Source organism: Heliangelus exortis, chromosome 2 (genome assembly GCF_036169615.1).
Source record: "Heliangelus exortis chromosome 2, bHelExo1.hap1, whole genome shotgun sequence".
Taxonomy (NCBI): domain Eukaryota; kingdom Metazoa; phylum Chordata; class Aves; order Apodiformes; family Trochilidae; genus Heliangelus; species Heliangelus exortis.
The window spans coordinates 43,718,166-43,734,615 of record NC_092423.1 but is presented as its reverse complement, the minus strand read 5'-3'; the positions used below and the strand labels follow the sequence as shown (position 1 = coordinate 43,734,615).

At 39.9% G+C, this 16,450-nt stretch overlaps 1 protein-coding gene across 1 annotated transcript in view; it reads left to right on the top strand.

Annotated features, from left to right (window-relative positions):
• The window catches only part of CPNE4 (copine 4), a 231,835-nt gene that overhangs the window by 214,114 nt on the left and 1,271 nt on the right, over positions 1-16,450 (top strand). The window contains exons 13-15 of the mRNA XM_071735821.1: positions 5,433-5,484; positions 8,298-8,431; positions 10,948-11,184. Coding sequence (XP_071591922.1) covers positions 5,433-5,484; positions 8,298-8,431; positions 10,948-11,184 — 423 coding nt within the window. The remainder of the gene's footprint in view (positions 1-5,432; positions 5,485-8,297; positions 8,432-10,947; positions 11,185-16,450) is intronic.

Genomic DNA, 16,450 nt, shown 5'->3' with positions numbered 1-16,450 from the left:
AGTCTCTAAGAAATGAAATTTGCAGAACTTGATGGTTATCCCACACCAGTGTCTCAAAACCATCTCTTTTTTTGCAACAAGAAATATCTGAAACGTGCTGCAAAAGGTTACAGTGAAGAGGAGGAAAGAAAGCTGAACCACACACACCAATTTCTTAGTAGGCAGAACTCAAAGGAGTTCTGAAAAACTCAGAGCAGCACAAAACTTACTGTTAAAATGAAAAGAAAGGTGGAACTGTGTCAGCCCCATGGCAGGTGTATATTTTCAATAGCAAAGTGTTCTTTCCTAAAGGAGAGTTGCAGGCTGACTCCTGAGGGGGTGTGAAACAACTTGCACTTTGTTTTAACACAGTCCCTGGTTATTTCTGCATTTTTAATGCAAGCTGAGAAGAGCTGCTGGACAGAACCTCACTGCAGTTACAGAAACAGTACAGCATCTTTACAACCCTAAACTGCACTGGCTGGTTTGTTGGACAGGTAAGGGACTTGAAAAGTGCTGTGGTCTGTGTAATTCCCACACTTTGGGGGAGCTGCTTGAGGGCAAAAAGATTCCCAAGCCTGGCAAAAAAACAAACAACACAAGTATGTGTAACAGACCAAGGGAAAAAATCAGAATTTGTCACCTTAACAACACAACCTGGATTTAGACATGGAAATGAGGCAGCATGCTCAAAAATCAAGTGCAGAGGAAAATAAATGGTCAAGCTTTGCCTAGCAGAAATATCTACAGTGTGGTCTCAGCCAGACACAAGCTGTCCAGTTCCCAAAAAAACAATTCGATTAATGTACATTCCCAAAATGGTTCTTTAAATTCATTACTGTCTTAAGCTTTTGCAAAATATGCAGGCATTCCATATTTAATTTTCACACTGGCAGTGGCTTAAAAGTGTTTGATTTATTCAAAGATAAGTGTTCAACATTGTGTATCAGCATCTACATTTATATGCATCTTTGTTCATGGGTTTTTGAAAATCTCTATTTAAATTAGTAAGAAAGTATTCCTAAATGTGGCTGAATTTATCAAATTATTTGTTAGGTATTTCCAGTAGTATCACCATAGCAGTTTCTGGAAAGCTGGAGCTATTTGGGACAGTGAAGTTAATTTAAATTAGTTCAAAAATCTAGAGAGAGAGAAAAAAAGATTACTGATTTTCAGAATAGAGGCATCTATTTTCAGCATTTGGAAAATGAATTAAAAACCTGGTTTCTGAGTTAAAGCAGCTTTTTATTTTAAATGTAGTGCAGTTATATTAAAAATGATTTTTTTTAAAATGTTGAGGACAAAACAGAGAAATATTTAAATGCAACCTAAATAAAATGTTTTTGCATAGGCCAAGAGCGCTCAAGCAATTTGCTCTATGATTTTGTGAGATTTTGTTATTTGTCAGATTCCAAGGTAGAGTTTTTGTATTTGTTTTGAGGTTTCTATCTCAGTCCAGAAAACTTTTTTTCTAAGAAATCTCAAAAATTCCAATGAACTAAGAAATTATCCTTGCCTTAACAAGAAACCTATTTAACAAGGGTAATGTATAAAGATGAATTTCAGTACATCCCAGTGTGTTAGGATGTTGGGAAGTAAGTTACCTTCTATCAAATGGAGTATGGTTATGATTCCTGTAGGAGTCTTGTGTTTGCTGATGGACAGCTGCATGTCTGTATGCAGGTGCTTTTTGCTGTGTATGTACAGGCAATGGAGGCATTGTACAGTGACAAAAATTTTTTTACAATCAGCAAAAATATTTTATATCTTTGATGTAGTTGATGTATCCTCAGAAATGCTTTTGTTAGAATCTACATCACTATGTATGCTAGAATTACTTATTTTGCTTGGTAAAAAACTTGAAGAAATTACCTGAGCGATAATATGTTCCTGGTGAAGGAAGTTCCTGAACAGCTGTGTTTGAATAATCCCACATCAGTCATAGTATCTGCTAAATAATTTATCTGAAGTCCTGCAGAGGGAAAAGATGAGCACATAGCCAAGTGCAAGTAATTGTTCTTAGTTGGAGGCTTTCAGTGTTGTTTTGTGCAGCAACCCAGGTAATGCCACACTGTTCGTATGTAATCACCTCTGCACTTCATAATTTCTCTTTCCCTTTATGGACTGATTTTATGGATTTATTGTAGAGAAAGGACCCGAGATGACCAAAGGGTCAGCTACATATTTGGAGCAATCCAGTGGCTGTGGCAAAATCACAGTTCTGTAAGGACATTTCCTGTTGTGAAACTGATTCCTGTGAACCAGGATCTGTAGTTCAGTGCAAAGTTCTCTGTTCCAGGTACCAGTGTACAGCAGTCATTCTGCTTGTGTGGCTTGACATATTCCCAGATTTCCTGACTGTCAGATTGATCCATCATAGAAATGACCTTAGTGGGCTGTATAAACAAGCTCACTTCTGAACAGACAAGTGTCTTCTTGTTTACCCTAAGAATTGCCAGTTTCCAGCACCTTAGGCATTCACTTTTCTGGCTCCTTTTCCCCATTTGCTTATTAGTTCTGGAAGTGCATGAGGACTGTGTCATTCAATATCAGAAAGATGCAATTTACTATACCATCTTTTGGTCTTCTGTCATGAGCATGGTTTGCCTTTCAGTCACAAAAGCCCTTGCACATTTAATTTAAAAAATTAAAATGGAGGGAGAGTTATTACTTTGCACTGTTTTGAAAACATAAGCATTTTATATTTGATCCAAACCATCTTTTGACATGGGTGGGCTTTAAATGGAGTCCTATCAGACAGGAGCCCATATTCAGTAAGGTACTTAGCACATGTTATGTGCCTGAAGTCTCTGCTGGTTTGGACCATCTTGGATTCTAGTCATTACAGGGGAGACAGCACAGGGACAGGTGAAGCACAGCTGGTTTTACTCACCTGAGTGGGGAATGAGTCCTGAGCATTTGGATAAACCCTTCTTTAAAAATATCTGCAGTTGGCTTGCCTCTGGTGAGAATTTCCTGTTTGTGAACCATCACTGAGCAACTCAAAGAACTTCTTTCCTTTACATTATACTTTAATTGTGTTTAAATTGTTGTGTATTGTTCAGAGTGCATAGAAACCAGCCAGATTTGTCTGCATGCGTTGTGTTTCCTGCCCTGTCTTCAGGATAAATTTTTGCACTGTTGTTGGTGAACTGGGATGACAACATATAATGGCCACTTGCTTTGGGCAAAGAGCACCCATTGCTCATACAGTATTCTTTTTTGGATCATTGTGCACACTTGCTCGACTTGGAATTTTCTCAATGGTCTTAACGGTTGTCTACATTTTTATTTAATAATAACCTGGGTGCCATAGCTCTGCACCAGATAAATTGTTTGTGAAGTGTGATCCTGAGAGAGGTATAGTAACAAAAGCATACAGCCCATGCTTGCGTGTGAGAGTCAAATACTGTATTCATAGCTCTGGAAAGGAATTGTGATAATCCTTTTGCTATAAAGTAAAGTCACTGAAGAGGCACAGTGTTGCAAGAATCAGCCTGTAATACTTGAATATGCATCACCATCCTTCTCTGTTTTGAGATGCAGTTAGAACAAAATACAGAAAGCCTAAAGGAAGAAGAAAGGCTACTGAATAACAAAAAAAAAAAAATCATCAGTGAGTGAAAACTCGCATAACTGTTCTTGACAGCTGTAATTACCTTTGGCCTGCAGCTGGTCCTGAGACTGGCAGATACCAGCTGGGCAAAGTGTGCCAGGAGACTCACAGAGCAGCCAGACAGAAGGGCTCTGGAGCACCTCTGAAGCAGATCTGACAGCCCTGCTCTTCTGTGCCTGCTCAGCCAGGAACACACGTCCTGACTTTCTGCATTATCTTCCATGGCTGAGTGGGGTAGCCTGAATGGCCCACATAAAACTATTTCTAAGAGGCAGTTGGTGCTTGGTAGCAACGTCCTGGCTGAGCTGAGCTGGCTGCAGACTATGCAGTGTGTTTTTGCTTCAGTCCTTTAAACTCTTGATTAGTAGTGGTAGGTATCACTGTGGTGAGCCCAGCCAGCATGTGATGGGGAAATTCAATTAGCCAACTTATACCACTTTGCTTTTGCAGAAGCTTCTCTGTAATCACCTATTTGATCTGTTGTTCTATTAGTCATAGAACAATTTCTGGGCTGTGTTGTGAAGTCATCTAAAGTAGCAAATAAAACAGGGACATCCAACAAGCAAATCTCTTTTCTGCAGCTAATTCAAGTTACATTGTAGAGGGAGAAAACAGGTTGCTTTCCATGTGACTAGGACTGTTGGCACTTCTGGAGGTCCTACAGTGATCTACAAAGTCTCAAAGATATGTAATTGGAGTTGCCTACAGAAACGCCTTTGTGCAACTTTAAATTATGGAAATCACCCGCTTAACTCTCCAGCATTTCAAGGAAAAAGCTGAGCTTCATTCAAAACAAAAAGACAAACTGAAGATTTAAGAGCCAGAGCTTCAGAGCTGAACAGATTGAAAGGAATCAAGCCTTCTCAGTAATCAAGGAAAGGAGCAAACAGGAGTCTGGGGAAAATGCAGGCAAGACCAAACCTTAAAACCAGAAAAGGGCATCTGAAGAATGTTTCAGTCCCAACAGATTTATGCTGTGGATGCAGATCTCTATGTGACAGATAGAGGAAGCCAGGAACCTGAGACTTACATGGCCTTGCATTGTTTGCACATAGAGAAGTCTTATATTATTTTCCCAAGCCACTAAATATACAATACATTGTTTTTCTAGGAAACCAGCAAATGTTCTGAATGCAGTCATTTCTCTTAGAAAACAGCACTGTGGTATTTTATTACAGACAAACAGACAGAAAGAGAGAGAGAGAGAAAATAGGATATTCACTAAATTTGAGGAAAACCAAGAGTGTTAAGGTTTTTTCTTATTAATTTCCTGCCAGCACAATCTAATTTCCTAACCAGCTTAGACTTCTTATATTTCTTATGTTATTATTACGCAGTAGGTCTGAGTGACTTCCTGATCCCTGAATAGATTTTTTCCCAGTGGTTCCATGGCTTTCAAATGATGAACTCTTCACCCATGGGAATGCAGGATTCAGAAGGGGGCTGACCTTGTGCTGTCAGTGCTGTATCACTACCTGCTTTCTCTCTCCAGCAATCTGAGATGCTGAGCTCAGGAGAGCTGGCATTTAAATCTCCTCAGCAGTAGGATTGTCTGGCATTGATAGAGCAATCCTCATATCATATGTATGTGATTTCTTATGTACATTGGTGTTTTTTTCTCTGTGCTATTTTTTCCTTGGGTTTGTTAGTGCTACTGAGTTTGATTTCAGTTTTGTGACTTTATTTCTGCAGGCAGCTCCGGCTGGGACTGTATTTCACATTTGATGGCTTTAAAGATCTCAGGTTTAACAAAGAAAGAATAAAAGGAGTGTTTAACCACTAATTCTCTTGGAATAATTTTTCTGACTGTAGACCTCTTCTTTCCATTTATCTGCAGGTCTCTCATGATTTTGCCATCAACTTCAATGAAGACAACCCAGAGTGTGCAGGTAACATTCACATTAGGACAGAGTGCTGTATTTCTGCTGTTCAAAATGTGCTTGTATTTTTTTATTGCATCCCCCGAGTATTTAAAGTGTTTTTCAAGCAAGGCAGCCAGGAGTTTCAAAACCTGGTAAGGCTTCAAGCCACCAGGTTTAGCTTTAGAAAATAGGCCCTTTTGGAAGTACACCACGTTGGACATTCAGTGCTTGAGCTTCTCCAAATCACCAGCACTTCTGAAAACTGAAGCCACATTTTCTAGATTAATTCCAGAGCATCAGCTACAGCAATATCATGTGTTGTGCAGTTGAAGAAGGGTAAGACATGCAAAAGCAGGCTATGCACCTCTGATAGAGGACTCCTCTGTGTAGAACCAGTTCTTTGCCCAGAACTATAGCAACAGTGGCCTGCTACAAATCATCCCAGCCATGTCCAGCACATTGGCCAGGGCAGCAGCTTAGGACTGCTGTTGTAGAAGGCAGCTCACTTTAATGAAGGCAAATGGAGCAAGAGGCTCTTTTAACACAGTGTAAGGTAACAGGATGTTCCTGCAATAATCCTTGGTAGTCAGAGGCCAGATTCGTGCAGCAGATTTTGCTTTATGTCTTGTATTTGTAAGTGAGGTCTGCACTGACTGAATCTGTCTGTCTTGAATCTCCTGCCACGATTCAGACATTTTGTAAAAGATTAGAATAACAGGGCAATGATCTCTAAACAAGGTAACAAGTAATCCCAGACTAGCATTTTGTTTGAGAGTCTTGGTCAGATGATTTGAAATACACAGGTCGTTATTCTTCCTTATCCTTCTGCTACCTTCCAAACACTGAAATGGATGTTTCAAAATGTTCTTCCTGATCAAATTTTTTAGATTCTCCTTTCCCCTCTTCTTGGGCTTATTATTTCAGGCATGGTCAGAAGAATATGTTCAGGATTACAATTCAGATGCCAAGAAAGGAAGTGAGGAAAAGGATATCCTCACCTTTTCTCCCCTGTTACCATTTTTGCTCTTGAAAATTTTAGTATTTAAGCCTATATTAAGTATATTCATTGTATATTGTATTTATAGTTTTATACTTAGTCTTTATTGTCTGAGGAAGATGCTTCCAAAACCCTCTTAAAGAGGCATACACTGTATTTCATCAGAGCTATTGAAAGTGAGTTCCAATTAAAAATATAAATTGTTGAATTGTGAAGAAAAATGCACATTGTCTCTCCCAAAAACAAAGGACTCCAAGAAAAGTAAGGTAGAAAGTAAGCCACTCACATACCCTGTTGAATTTGACTATATAAGGACAGTAGATATTTCTAAAAGATACTAATCTGAGATAGTGAACAAGACATTATTTTTCAAGTATATGTTTCTTTCCTGGATATTCTAACATGTTTTGTTTAGCTTTCTGACCTGAACCACTTTAAACTGCGTGGAATGTAGGGAGTAAGGTTTATCTCAAACTATTTCAATGCATAAGAAAATAAAATTCGGTGTATCTTGTCATCATGTTAGGGAAGATTTATGAGGCATTCATGCAAGATCAGTAAGTGTAAGTAATGAAATAGTTCACAGGTTTAAAAATGGGAGTCGAGAAAAGATCAGTTTTGTAATATGTAATTATGTTACTGGAATTACCAAGGGAAATTTTGCTACATTGCTCAACAATTTAGTCAATCGTATCTATAATTGGAATGTCTTCTTTTGTCTGTGAGCACAGCAGTGGAAAAATATGTTTGTAACTATCCATAAAGAAAGAGGACTGCATGCTTCACCATTTTTCATAGGTGGTTCAGGTACCATTGTAAAGCAATTACAGCTCCTCATGATTTGTTAGTAATGGGTCTGCTCCCATGTATCCAAATGTGGTTGAGTAAAACCTTGTAAGTGACGTAGTCCCACTGCAAACTCTAACAGGCTTAGTCTTGTTGAAGTAATTTCATTCTTCAGCATCCTTTACAAAGCTTTTCTGTCTATCACTTTCTTTCCAACTTTAGACCTCCAATCCTTTAGGTCTGGTAAGCTGAGAGTTCTGCATGCAGAGGTTAACGTGCGTCACTTCAAGAAATCCTGCTTCTCAATGATTGAAAACACCAATTTCTATTCTGTGACCTGTCAAGTGTGTCAGCAGAAATCTGTTTTCCCTGGTCTGGCTATAAGTCCTGAAATGAAAAAGCCAAAAATAGATAGTGCTCCATAAAAACTTCTTGACCAAAGCTCATTTTTCTGTAGACTGCAAAGCATCCTGCTGTTTCTTACAATATTTCACAGGTTTTGGTCAAAGTCATATTCAGCCTGTGAGCAATTATGCAAATGCACCCTGAAAAATTGCTTTCTTAGCACAGAGGAGTCCAGTATTTCAAAAGCTCTTTTGATTCCTTAACGTCTCTAGGTTATAAGTACAAAAAGCAAATGTGCTGGTAACTACCATGATTAAAACAAGTATTTATCTGAGGAGGAGGAGGGAAAAGTGTTGAAGTGTTTTTAATTTTTGTCTGCCTTTTTAGCATAGATCTTAGCTGGTGACCAGGAGGTGAACACTTACACTTCAAGGAGGATGAAAGCTATGGCATTGTGGGCTGATACTTGGAAAACAGACCTTAAAAACTTCTGGGAAAGAGAAGCATGGGATAATGAATTATATATTACAGATTAGATTCAAGGCAGCTAGAGACAGCTTCTCAGAAGTTACCTAAAATTGTTAGTACTTGCTAATCATGTGATGTGTTAGACTTATTCATTAAAAACCCACCTTTTATTTAAATTCTAAACAAGCTTGATATTGGTGATATGCTTCACGTTTATTTGCCTGTTTGTGGTTTTCCATGCCAGGAATACAAGGTGTTGTGGAGGCTTATCAGAGCTGCCTTCCCAAGCTGCAGCTCTATGGGCCAACAAACATTGCTCCCATCATCCAGAAGGTAGCAAAATCAGCATCAGAGGAGACCAACACCAAGGAGGCCTCGGTAAGGACATAATGCTGTGTTTGGCTTTTTTTTTTTTTCTTTTTGGTCTTGTGATGCATCTCTTGTAGGCCATAAAAACAAGGCCTTTTCATGCATGTGAACCACACCTTTACAGGTTTCACTAGCCTAACTTCACAGAAGGCATCTTGAGTCTGTGTCAGCTGGAGCAGTGTATCTAGCCTTTACAGCTTTGATAGCCACAACTTGAATCTCTTCCCCCACTGTTCTCTTATTTGCTTTTAGAGCTATTTTACTGTAAAACACCCAATTCTTCAGTTTGGAAAAAAATGGCACCACCAAGGCTACAAAAATTTAGGGGTCAAGCCCTAAAAGTCATGGTACTAAAAGGAGATGGGTTCAACTGATTCCCTATATGGACTACCCAGTTTCAGTTTCTAGCAGAGGCTGTACTAAAAGTTTTCTGTTCAACTAGGGGATTTTAAAAACCATTCATTTGACAACTACAGTGACAGAGTTTTCAATTTGCTGTTACTATATTATGTGCCTTTTAGAAATCTGGAGAGAAGTCCATTAGCCTATGTCTGATACAAAACCCATGACGGATTTTTGGGCTAAAAGGCTTAAGCATAGATGGTGTTTTAAATGTACACCTCTGAAATGGATTTGGCTTATTTTTCTTCTGCCTTCCAAAATATTGGAGGAAAGGGTCAATGAGAGAGGTGATGAAAATTTCTGAATGAGTAGGTCTGAAGCAATTATAAAAGCAGTGCAGTGGGAGTCAAGGATGTAGGAAGGGACCTGTATACTGCAGGAAGAAAATTTGCTACATATAGGAACATAGTAGAGCTGTACATTGGCATGCATCTCATCACCAGGAGTGGAGCTTTCTCTAAGCTATCGTCATGTGCTGAGCCTTTTTAAATGTCCTGTCAAGGCAGCAGTTCCCAAACATTTCTATTAATGAGTATGGGCCTGTGATTGTCACTCCACTGCTGCTTCTAGGATCTTGATGCTCTTTAGGATCCCAGTCCTAAAATGGGGAATTACTATGTTTGATATTCCATAGCCATTTAACCCTGTTCTCACTGCTGCCTCTAAACTAGCATGTCATATTGAATAAGTCACTTCATTCTTCTAAATCCAAGCTTCCCTTCTTTGTGTTTGAAAACCAAATTAATTTATAGCATGAGTCTTCAAGATAAAGGTTTCTGCCTGCATAGTTCATGGCAGGAGGCAATGAACAGAACTCTGTGGGAGTTTATAGAGCTGTGTATTCATAAACTTTAATTATGTTTTGTGCTGAGGTACTGCTCGTACAGAATGAACAAATTCTATGACCTGTTGATTTTTCCTATTAGTGCACATTTGTGCAGTAATCTCCAGCTGCCTAGAGATCCATAAAGCACCCATGTGAGAAGTCATAGTCCATGATGCCAGTCCAGCAGGCTTTGAAGTTTCGGGAAAGAAGCGACAAGCATGCGAAACAGCTTCCTCTCCTTTAGGGAATGAGAAAGCCTCTCCTCAGGGCTCTGTGTTTGAAATGGACATATTCCTCCCTGCACATGCCCTTGCTCTCCTCCCCACTACTCTGCAGAATGCAGACCTGTCATGGTGTGGTGCTTCTCTCACAGGCACCATTACACCACCCTCCATTTTGCAGATGGCTGCACCCATCCCACTTTGCCTGTTAGCAAAGCTCTGCTGCAAAATGCTGTCTTAACCTGCCTGACAGCTCTGCCACAGGCTTGGAATGCTTCAATACCCTCCCTGCCTCCCACTGCTTCCCAAAGCGGACAAAAAAATGTAATCAGAAGTGATTGTGCAGCAGATAGAAAATAGGGTTAGTGAGGATTCTCAGCCTAGGTCCTGACTCTCCCAGACTTAGCAGCTAGAAAAACCCTTTTCTACACCATGCATCCCATGGCTTCCTCCAGCTCCTGGAAATTACCTGAACTAGAGCTGAACTCCAGAACAGGAAAAATTAGTAGGTGAGAAGGTTTGGATGGAAAATGAACTTAACCTTTGAGTCAACATAAAGGCTCTTTTTGATTTGAAAAGTTGGGATTGTTCATCCTGGAGAAGAGAAGACTCTGGGGGGACCTTATAGATGCCTTACAATATCTGAAGGGAACCTACAGGAAGACTGCAGAGGGACCTTTCACAAGTGTCCAGCAATAGCATAAAGGGAAATAAATGGTTTTAAACTGAAAGAGAATAGGTTTAGACTAGATCTGAGGAAGAACGTCTTCAGTATGAAGGTGGTGAGAGTCTGGAATAGATTGTGCAAAGAAGTTGTGGGTGCCCCCTCCCTGAAGGTGTCCAGGGACAAGTTGGATGAGGCTTTGAGCATACTTTCAGAGGAGTCCCTTCCCATGGCAGGCAGGTTGGAGTAGATGATCTCCAAGGTCCCTTCTGACCCAAGTCATTCTGTGATTCTGTGATTTAAAAAAGTCCACGAATGAGTTACCAGAAATACTTTGATAATGTAAAAGGGCAAGCAGCTTTGAAAGATTAACTAATGATACAATTTTTCACTTCTTGTTCAACAATTTCAGCAATATTTCATCTTGCTGATTCTGACGGATGGTGTCATCACAGACATGGCTGACACCAGAGAGGCCATCGTCCATGCCTCTCACCTTCCCATGTCAGTCATCATCGTTGGCGTGGGGAATGCTGATTTTAGTGACATGCAGATGCTGGATGGTGATGATGGGATCCTGAGGTCTCCCAAGGGCGAGCCTGTGCTTCGGGACATTGTCCAGTTTGTGCCATTTAGGAACTTCAAACATGTAAGCTGACTTTTCCATGCATTTTGAAGCAGAGTGAATGTATGTAACATATGGTGAACAGTACCTGGGGCTGGGCCTAACTTTGGATGGCCACAAAGTGTTTAGTAAGTCTATGGCATTATTGTGTCAGAAATGGAGGGGGAAAAAAGGAATGTAGAATGAAATTTGCTCTATTAGTGAGGTGGAGAGGGTGGGGAAGAAAGAGATGGGACAGAATCCATGTGCTTCATTTGATGCACATCCTTACTTCCACTTTCTCCCTGAGTTTAGTTTGGTTGCCTTCCCTGGCTTATTTTTCTGAGTGTCTCTTTTTCCTTCTCCTTGTAACTGTTCTATTAGGACTAGTGTGTTCTGCTTTCCATCCCTGTATTTCCACAAGCAGCTGAAATGGCTGTGAATTTGTACTCAGTGTTTCCCAGGAGGTTGTTTCCTTAACTGAAATTTAAGTCCCTAAGTTCTCAAAGGCTGGACTATCCACCCACATCCTGGCTGCCTTCAGGCCCTTTCCCTAATTTTTGTAAAAGAACACAACCATGGAAGTGGTGTTACTAAGAGCTTCCCTGTGCCCTCAGCCAGCCGTCCCTGTATGAGCCCAGCAAGGTGTAGGAGGCACTCAGCAGAAGAGGAAGGGACAAACCCAGCATTAAATGGCTAGATTTTAAATACTGCCTTGACCAGATGCTTTTCTCCTCATTCACCTGCCTTATATATATTGCAGCATTTGTCACAGGGACTTTTTTAGCAGCTGGGTAGAGACAGTGTTCACCCACAGAAGGAATTTTCCCACACACTGCTGGGTTTTTCAGGGTTCTTTTCTTCCATATGGAGGCATGGAATGGCCACTGTGTTCCTCTGCAATGCTGATCACATGCTTTTCCTTCTGTTTCTCCATCTCTCCCTTCCTTCCCTTCTCTCCTTCTCTTACACTTAAGTGCTTCTCAAGGCTGTTTTTTTCTCACCTCAGTATCTAGGAAGGATAACCTCAGTATTTGATTTGAAAATTTCTTTATCCCACAATGTAATTGACTCGTTCTCCTCATGAGATTGCCCTTTCCAGTCAATCTGCTCCTGTACACAGATCCTTAGGTCAGGGTATGTCACTCACAAGTTTTCAATTCTAAGTTGGTTTTGGTATGCGTATCATTTTGCAGTGCTTATATTTCTTTAATTTTTCTAGGGTTTTTTGATTGTTTTTTTGTTTTGTTTTGGGGTTTTTTCGCCACAGGAAGCTTTTTTCTGACTGCTTTTTCAAAATACCTTAATTTAATTTTCCTCTTCTCGAGAGTTGTTCTTTTTTCTCACTTCAAAATACAATTCTGCCTTAGATCTATATATTGTCATAGACTGTATTTGTCTTAGATCCAGATGCCCTTTCACAAACTCTACTGAGGAGCAAGAGAAACAGATTTGTTCCTTTTTCCCCCCGACCTTTATGAATCCCAGGGGAGGCAAAACTCACCTCCGTGCTTTCAGCTTGGTGACACCATGCTGAGTGGCTGCCAAATTGTCATTGAACTGTAGGCACATACACTTCTCTGCTGACAGTGCCACTCAGTCACCTGTCTCCTGGAACAAAGTCTGGCTACGACCTGCTCATGGCTGCTGATTCTCTTCACCAGATCATCACGAGTGTGAAGTGCTGCACTGTGGTCTATTGTAAAAGTGTGGAGATGCAAGTTATTGATGGGCTGGTGCTAGACCTACTTTCAGTTAGTTGGAAACATGTTTCTGCAAGGAACTGGCCAGCCAGCTGCGTTTGTTATTTTTAGTTTCATTTTGTGATTTTATAACGAAGTTGCAATTATCCTTGAGTGAGTGGATCAAGGCTGACAGTTGCAGTTCTGGGCACTGAATACTTTGTGCCTCTGGTGTTAACTTGTGTGTGAGTCTGTGTGAGATTTTAATTGCTAGTGTTGATCAAAGGACAAGCATATATTATTTTTAGCTGGTTTAGATTAATTTCCCAAGTACTGATAGGGGACAGCATTCTTAAAAATGTATTGGTCATGTTAAATAGTGATATTTTTGTCCCCCTTTCTCTCAATAGCAGAGATATAATATAGATATCTATATCAGAAAAGTCAATATTTCTTATACAACTTCATATCTAGTCTATTTATTTTGACCTGTCACCATTCCAACAAATGTCAGTGTAATGGATGAGTGCCCATAACAATAGCCACTTCTGGCTCAATTCTTTATTGTCATATCCCAAGTAATCTCTCTCTGAACAAAATGACATTCACAGCTATCTTGCTTACTTATCCTCAGTACAAACAAAAGACCATGCCTTTAACTAGTGAAATAGTTTTTAGTGAGAAAAATTAATCAGATTTATTTTTCCCCTCAGAGAAATGCAGATTTAATACATTTTGGAAAATTTTTGTCAGATCAGTTCTGATCAAACACAAAAATTATTATAAATCAGCATATTACATTTGACAGCTTTAAGATAAAGATGTATTTGGTTAAAAATCACATCCCTTTTGTCAATATACCTTGTGTTTAGTTTTGATATTTAGGTTATTCAGCTCTTTAAGTAGGAAAAAAAAGTCAAAGGATCTTTTTATAAAGACTACATATCAAGTTGTATAAGGTTTATAGATCTTTTAAATAAAACAAGTATTTATTTATGCCTAAATGTGTATTACCTCTACTACTGATGGAAAGAAGGAATAATTTATTTTCTTTAGTGAGCAACTATTTTTTATGTTGCTGGAACATGAAATCAAAATCCACTTGGAGTCAACCCAAACAATACTTTTTTTCAATACTTAAATTCTCAGGTCAGCCTGGAACTCAAAATCTCATAGCTATCCAAGGAGGTCAGAAATAATCTATCCAAAAGCTGCCCCTGTGAGAAAACTGAAAGGAGGGAGAAGGAAGTTGTAAAAATAACCTATCAAGTGGATCTCTTTTATAAGTCTGACATCAGGGAAGGTTCTGCAGGGTACTCATGAGGGCATGTAAGATATTGCAATTAGGAGCAATTATTCACATGCCTAAAACCTCACATACATTTCAACATTTTACTGGGTCAAGACTCATTTTAGACCAAAAACTTTATTACAGAAATTTCATCTCCTGCATGATGATGTATATCAGGAGTATTTCAGTTAAGAATTTTACCTTTTTGACTCTCTTTAAGGAATATCTTGAAGCTATCAAAATAACAACAACAACAATTATAGTGATTCTTGTCAAATCCTGTGGTAGCAGAGGCTCGATAGAATCAAGGTAACCATTACTGCTTAAAAAAATGTCCCATTCTATAGTGGGTGGCATGGGCAATTCTCTACAGGGGAACATAATAAACAACGGGAAGATATTTTCTCTGAATCCAAGTGAATTTCTTCTGTCACCATCCAAGCAATGCATCTCCCTCACCTGAAATTGTAGAACAGTGATGCCCACAACCACTGACATGTAATTGAAGAGAACCACCTCTCTCAACCCATTCACGGTCATCTTTTAAGTGCTGAAATTCTCTGCCTTTAGGGTGCATGATTTACTGTGCACAAATCTGATGCTACAGATAGACTGGGTTCCATTCTGCATTGTATTTAATCATAAAGGCTAACAACTGTGACTTAATGACACATATATCACAACTGGGTATGGAAAGCTCAGCTCTTAACCAGCACAAGGATCAATGTTTTGCACTATTGCAACTATATGCCTTGTGATTAAAGATGAAGCATGGTGAAGCTGTGGAACTGAATTAACAGTCATTTGTAATATACACCAGTTATCATCATAGGGGATTATTTTCCTGCTGCTGGCTGATCAGATTGTTGTGTATGAGCTACCAGTTAAGAACTGTTCATATTGAAGTGTTTGTTGCTAGGATACTCTCCAAGCATAGCAGTTAAATAATGGAGAAAATGTTACAGTAAAAACTACCTGTGTTAAAAAAACAGCAAAGGTAACCCTTACACGGCATGGCTGAACTGGGGCTGGTTTCCAGCTCAAAAGTTAGTAGGTCTGATTCTTACTTCCACAAATGCTGCTTTGCACCATCAGGTCTAGAAGTGAGTGTGCTTTACCGACACAAAATTACCGAAGGTACAAGTGACCCGAATCATCAGACAGGAAATCACCCTTGACCCTGGTTTTAGGATGTGCCATGCTAGAAAGAGCCCCAGGATCAAATGACACCACTGGCACCATAAAACTTTGTAAAGCAACAGTTGCCAATGATCAGACTGGAGTGCAGAGTCAAGCCAGCTACCCCAGGGCAACTGTGTGGGGCCACACGTTGCCCGTGAGCCTGTGGGCACAGTGACTGTGTCAGCTTAAACATCAGGGAAAGACTTTTTAATACACAAGGACCCCATAGCCCATAGTTGACTCCTCAAGTGATTCAGCCATGCACCTGAGCCCTGACAGAGCCTGTTCCAAAGGGCTGACTCTTCAGGAAGAATGGATGTGGCATCAGAAGAGTGAAAAGTGGCAATAGGAGGACGATGTGGAGAGGTGAGCGTCGGCTCAGCGTGCAGGCCTGTGGACTACACATGATGCTGAGAAGCTGCTGGCAAGTGCTCTTGCCCAGCTTTTTTAAAGCCAGAGCAAAATCAGCTTTCCTGATGGTTTGGGCTTCTTGTGTTTGCAGGAATGGCCCAGGATTCTTCTCCCACTCCCTGTTTCGATCCCTTGTGTAGGGCTCTTTCTTTGGTGACACGGAGGCAGCTTAAAGTATGGCCTAAGCTTTGGAACACAAACAAACAAATTCTCAGCAGCAACGTAGAAATCAGCCATTTACCTGACTCCAAGGGGTGTTTTCTGCAGATTTCAGTGAAAACAGGTTTAGGCAGTAACAGGACAGCTATGGAAAACTATGCATTTCACTTTGAAGGATTAAAATTAATGGGTTCTGTTGCCATCTAACACCTGGGAGCAGTTGCTGTGCTGTCACAGGAAGTGAGGGCTCTGCTTTATCAATGCAGAAATGTTCCAGGCTATTTTTTCCTGCACAAAATATTTTGGTATAAATGTCACATCATTGCTAATTACATATGTGACTCAAAATACCAAAATACAGAAAAATAGTTTTGTTTCTGGATTTGTTAGCATTACCTCTATATTGGCAGTATTGAAACATTCGATACTGGAATTTATTGTAGCCCTGGGGCTTTCTGCACCTCTGGAATCACTTGCCTGTGGATAATTTACCATTTTCATCTTACGTAAGCCTAATTTTAAGACTCTGGAAGGATAAGGATGCCATCCTATGAAACAAAGTAGGGCCATAAACAGTCAAAACAAA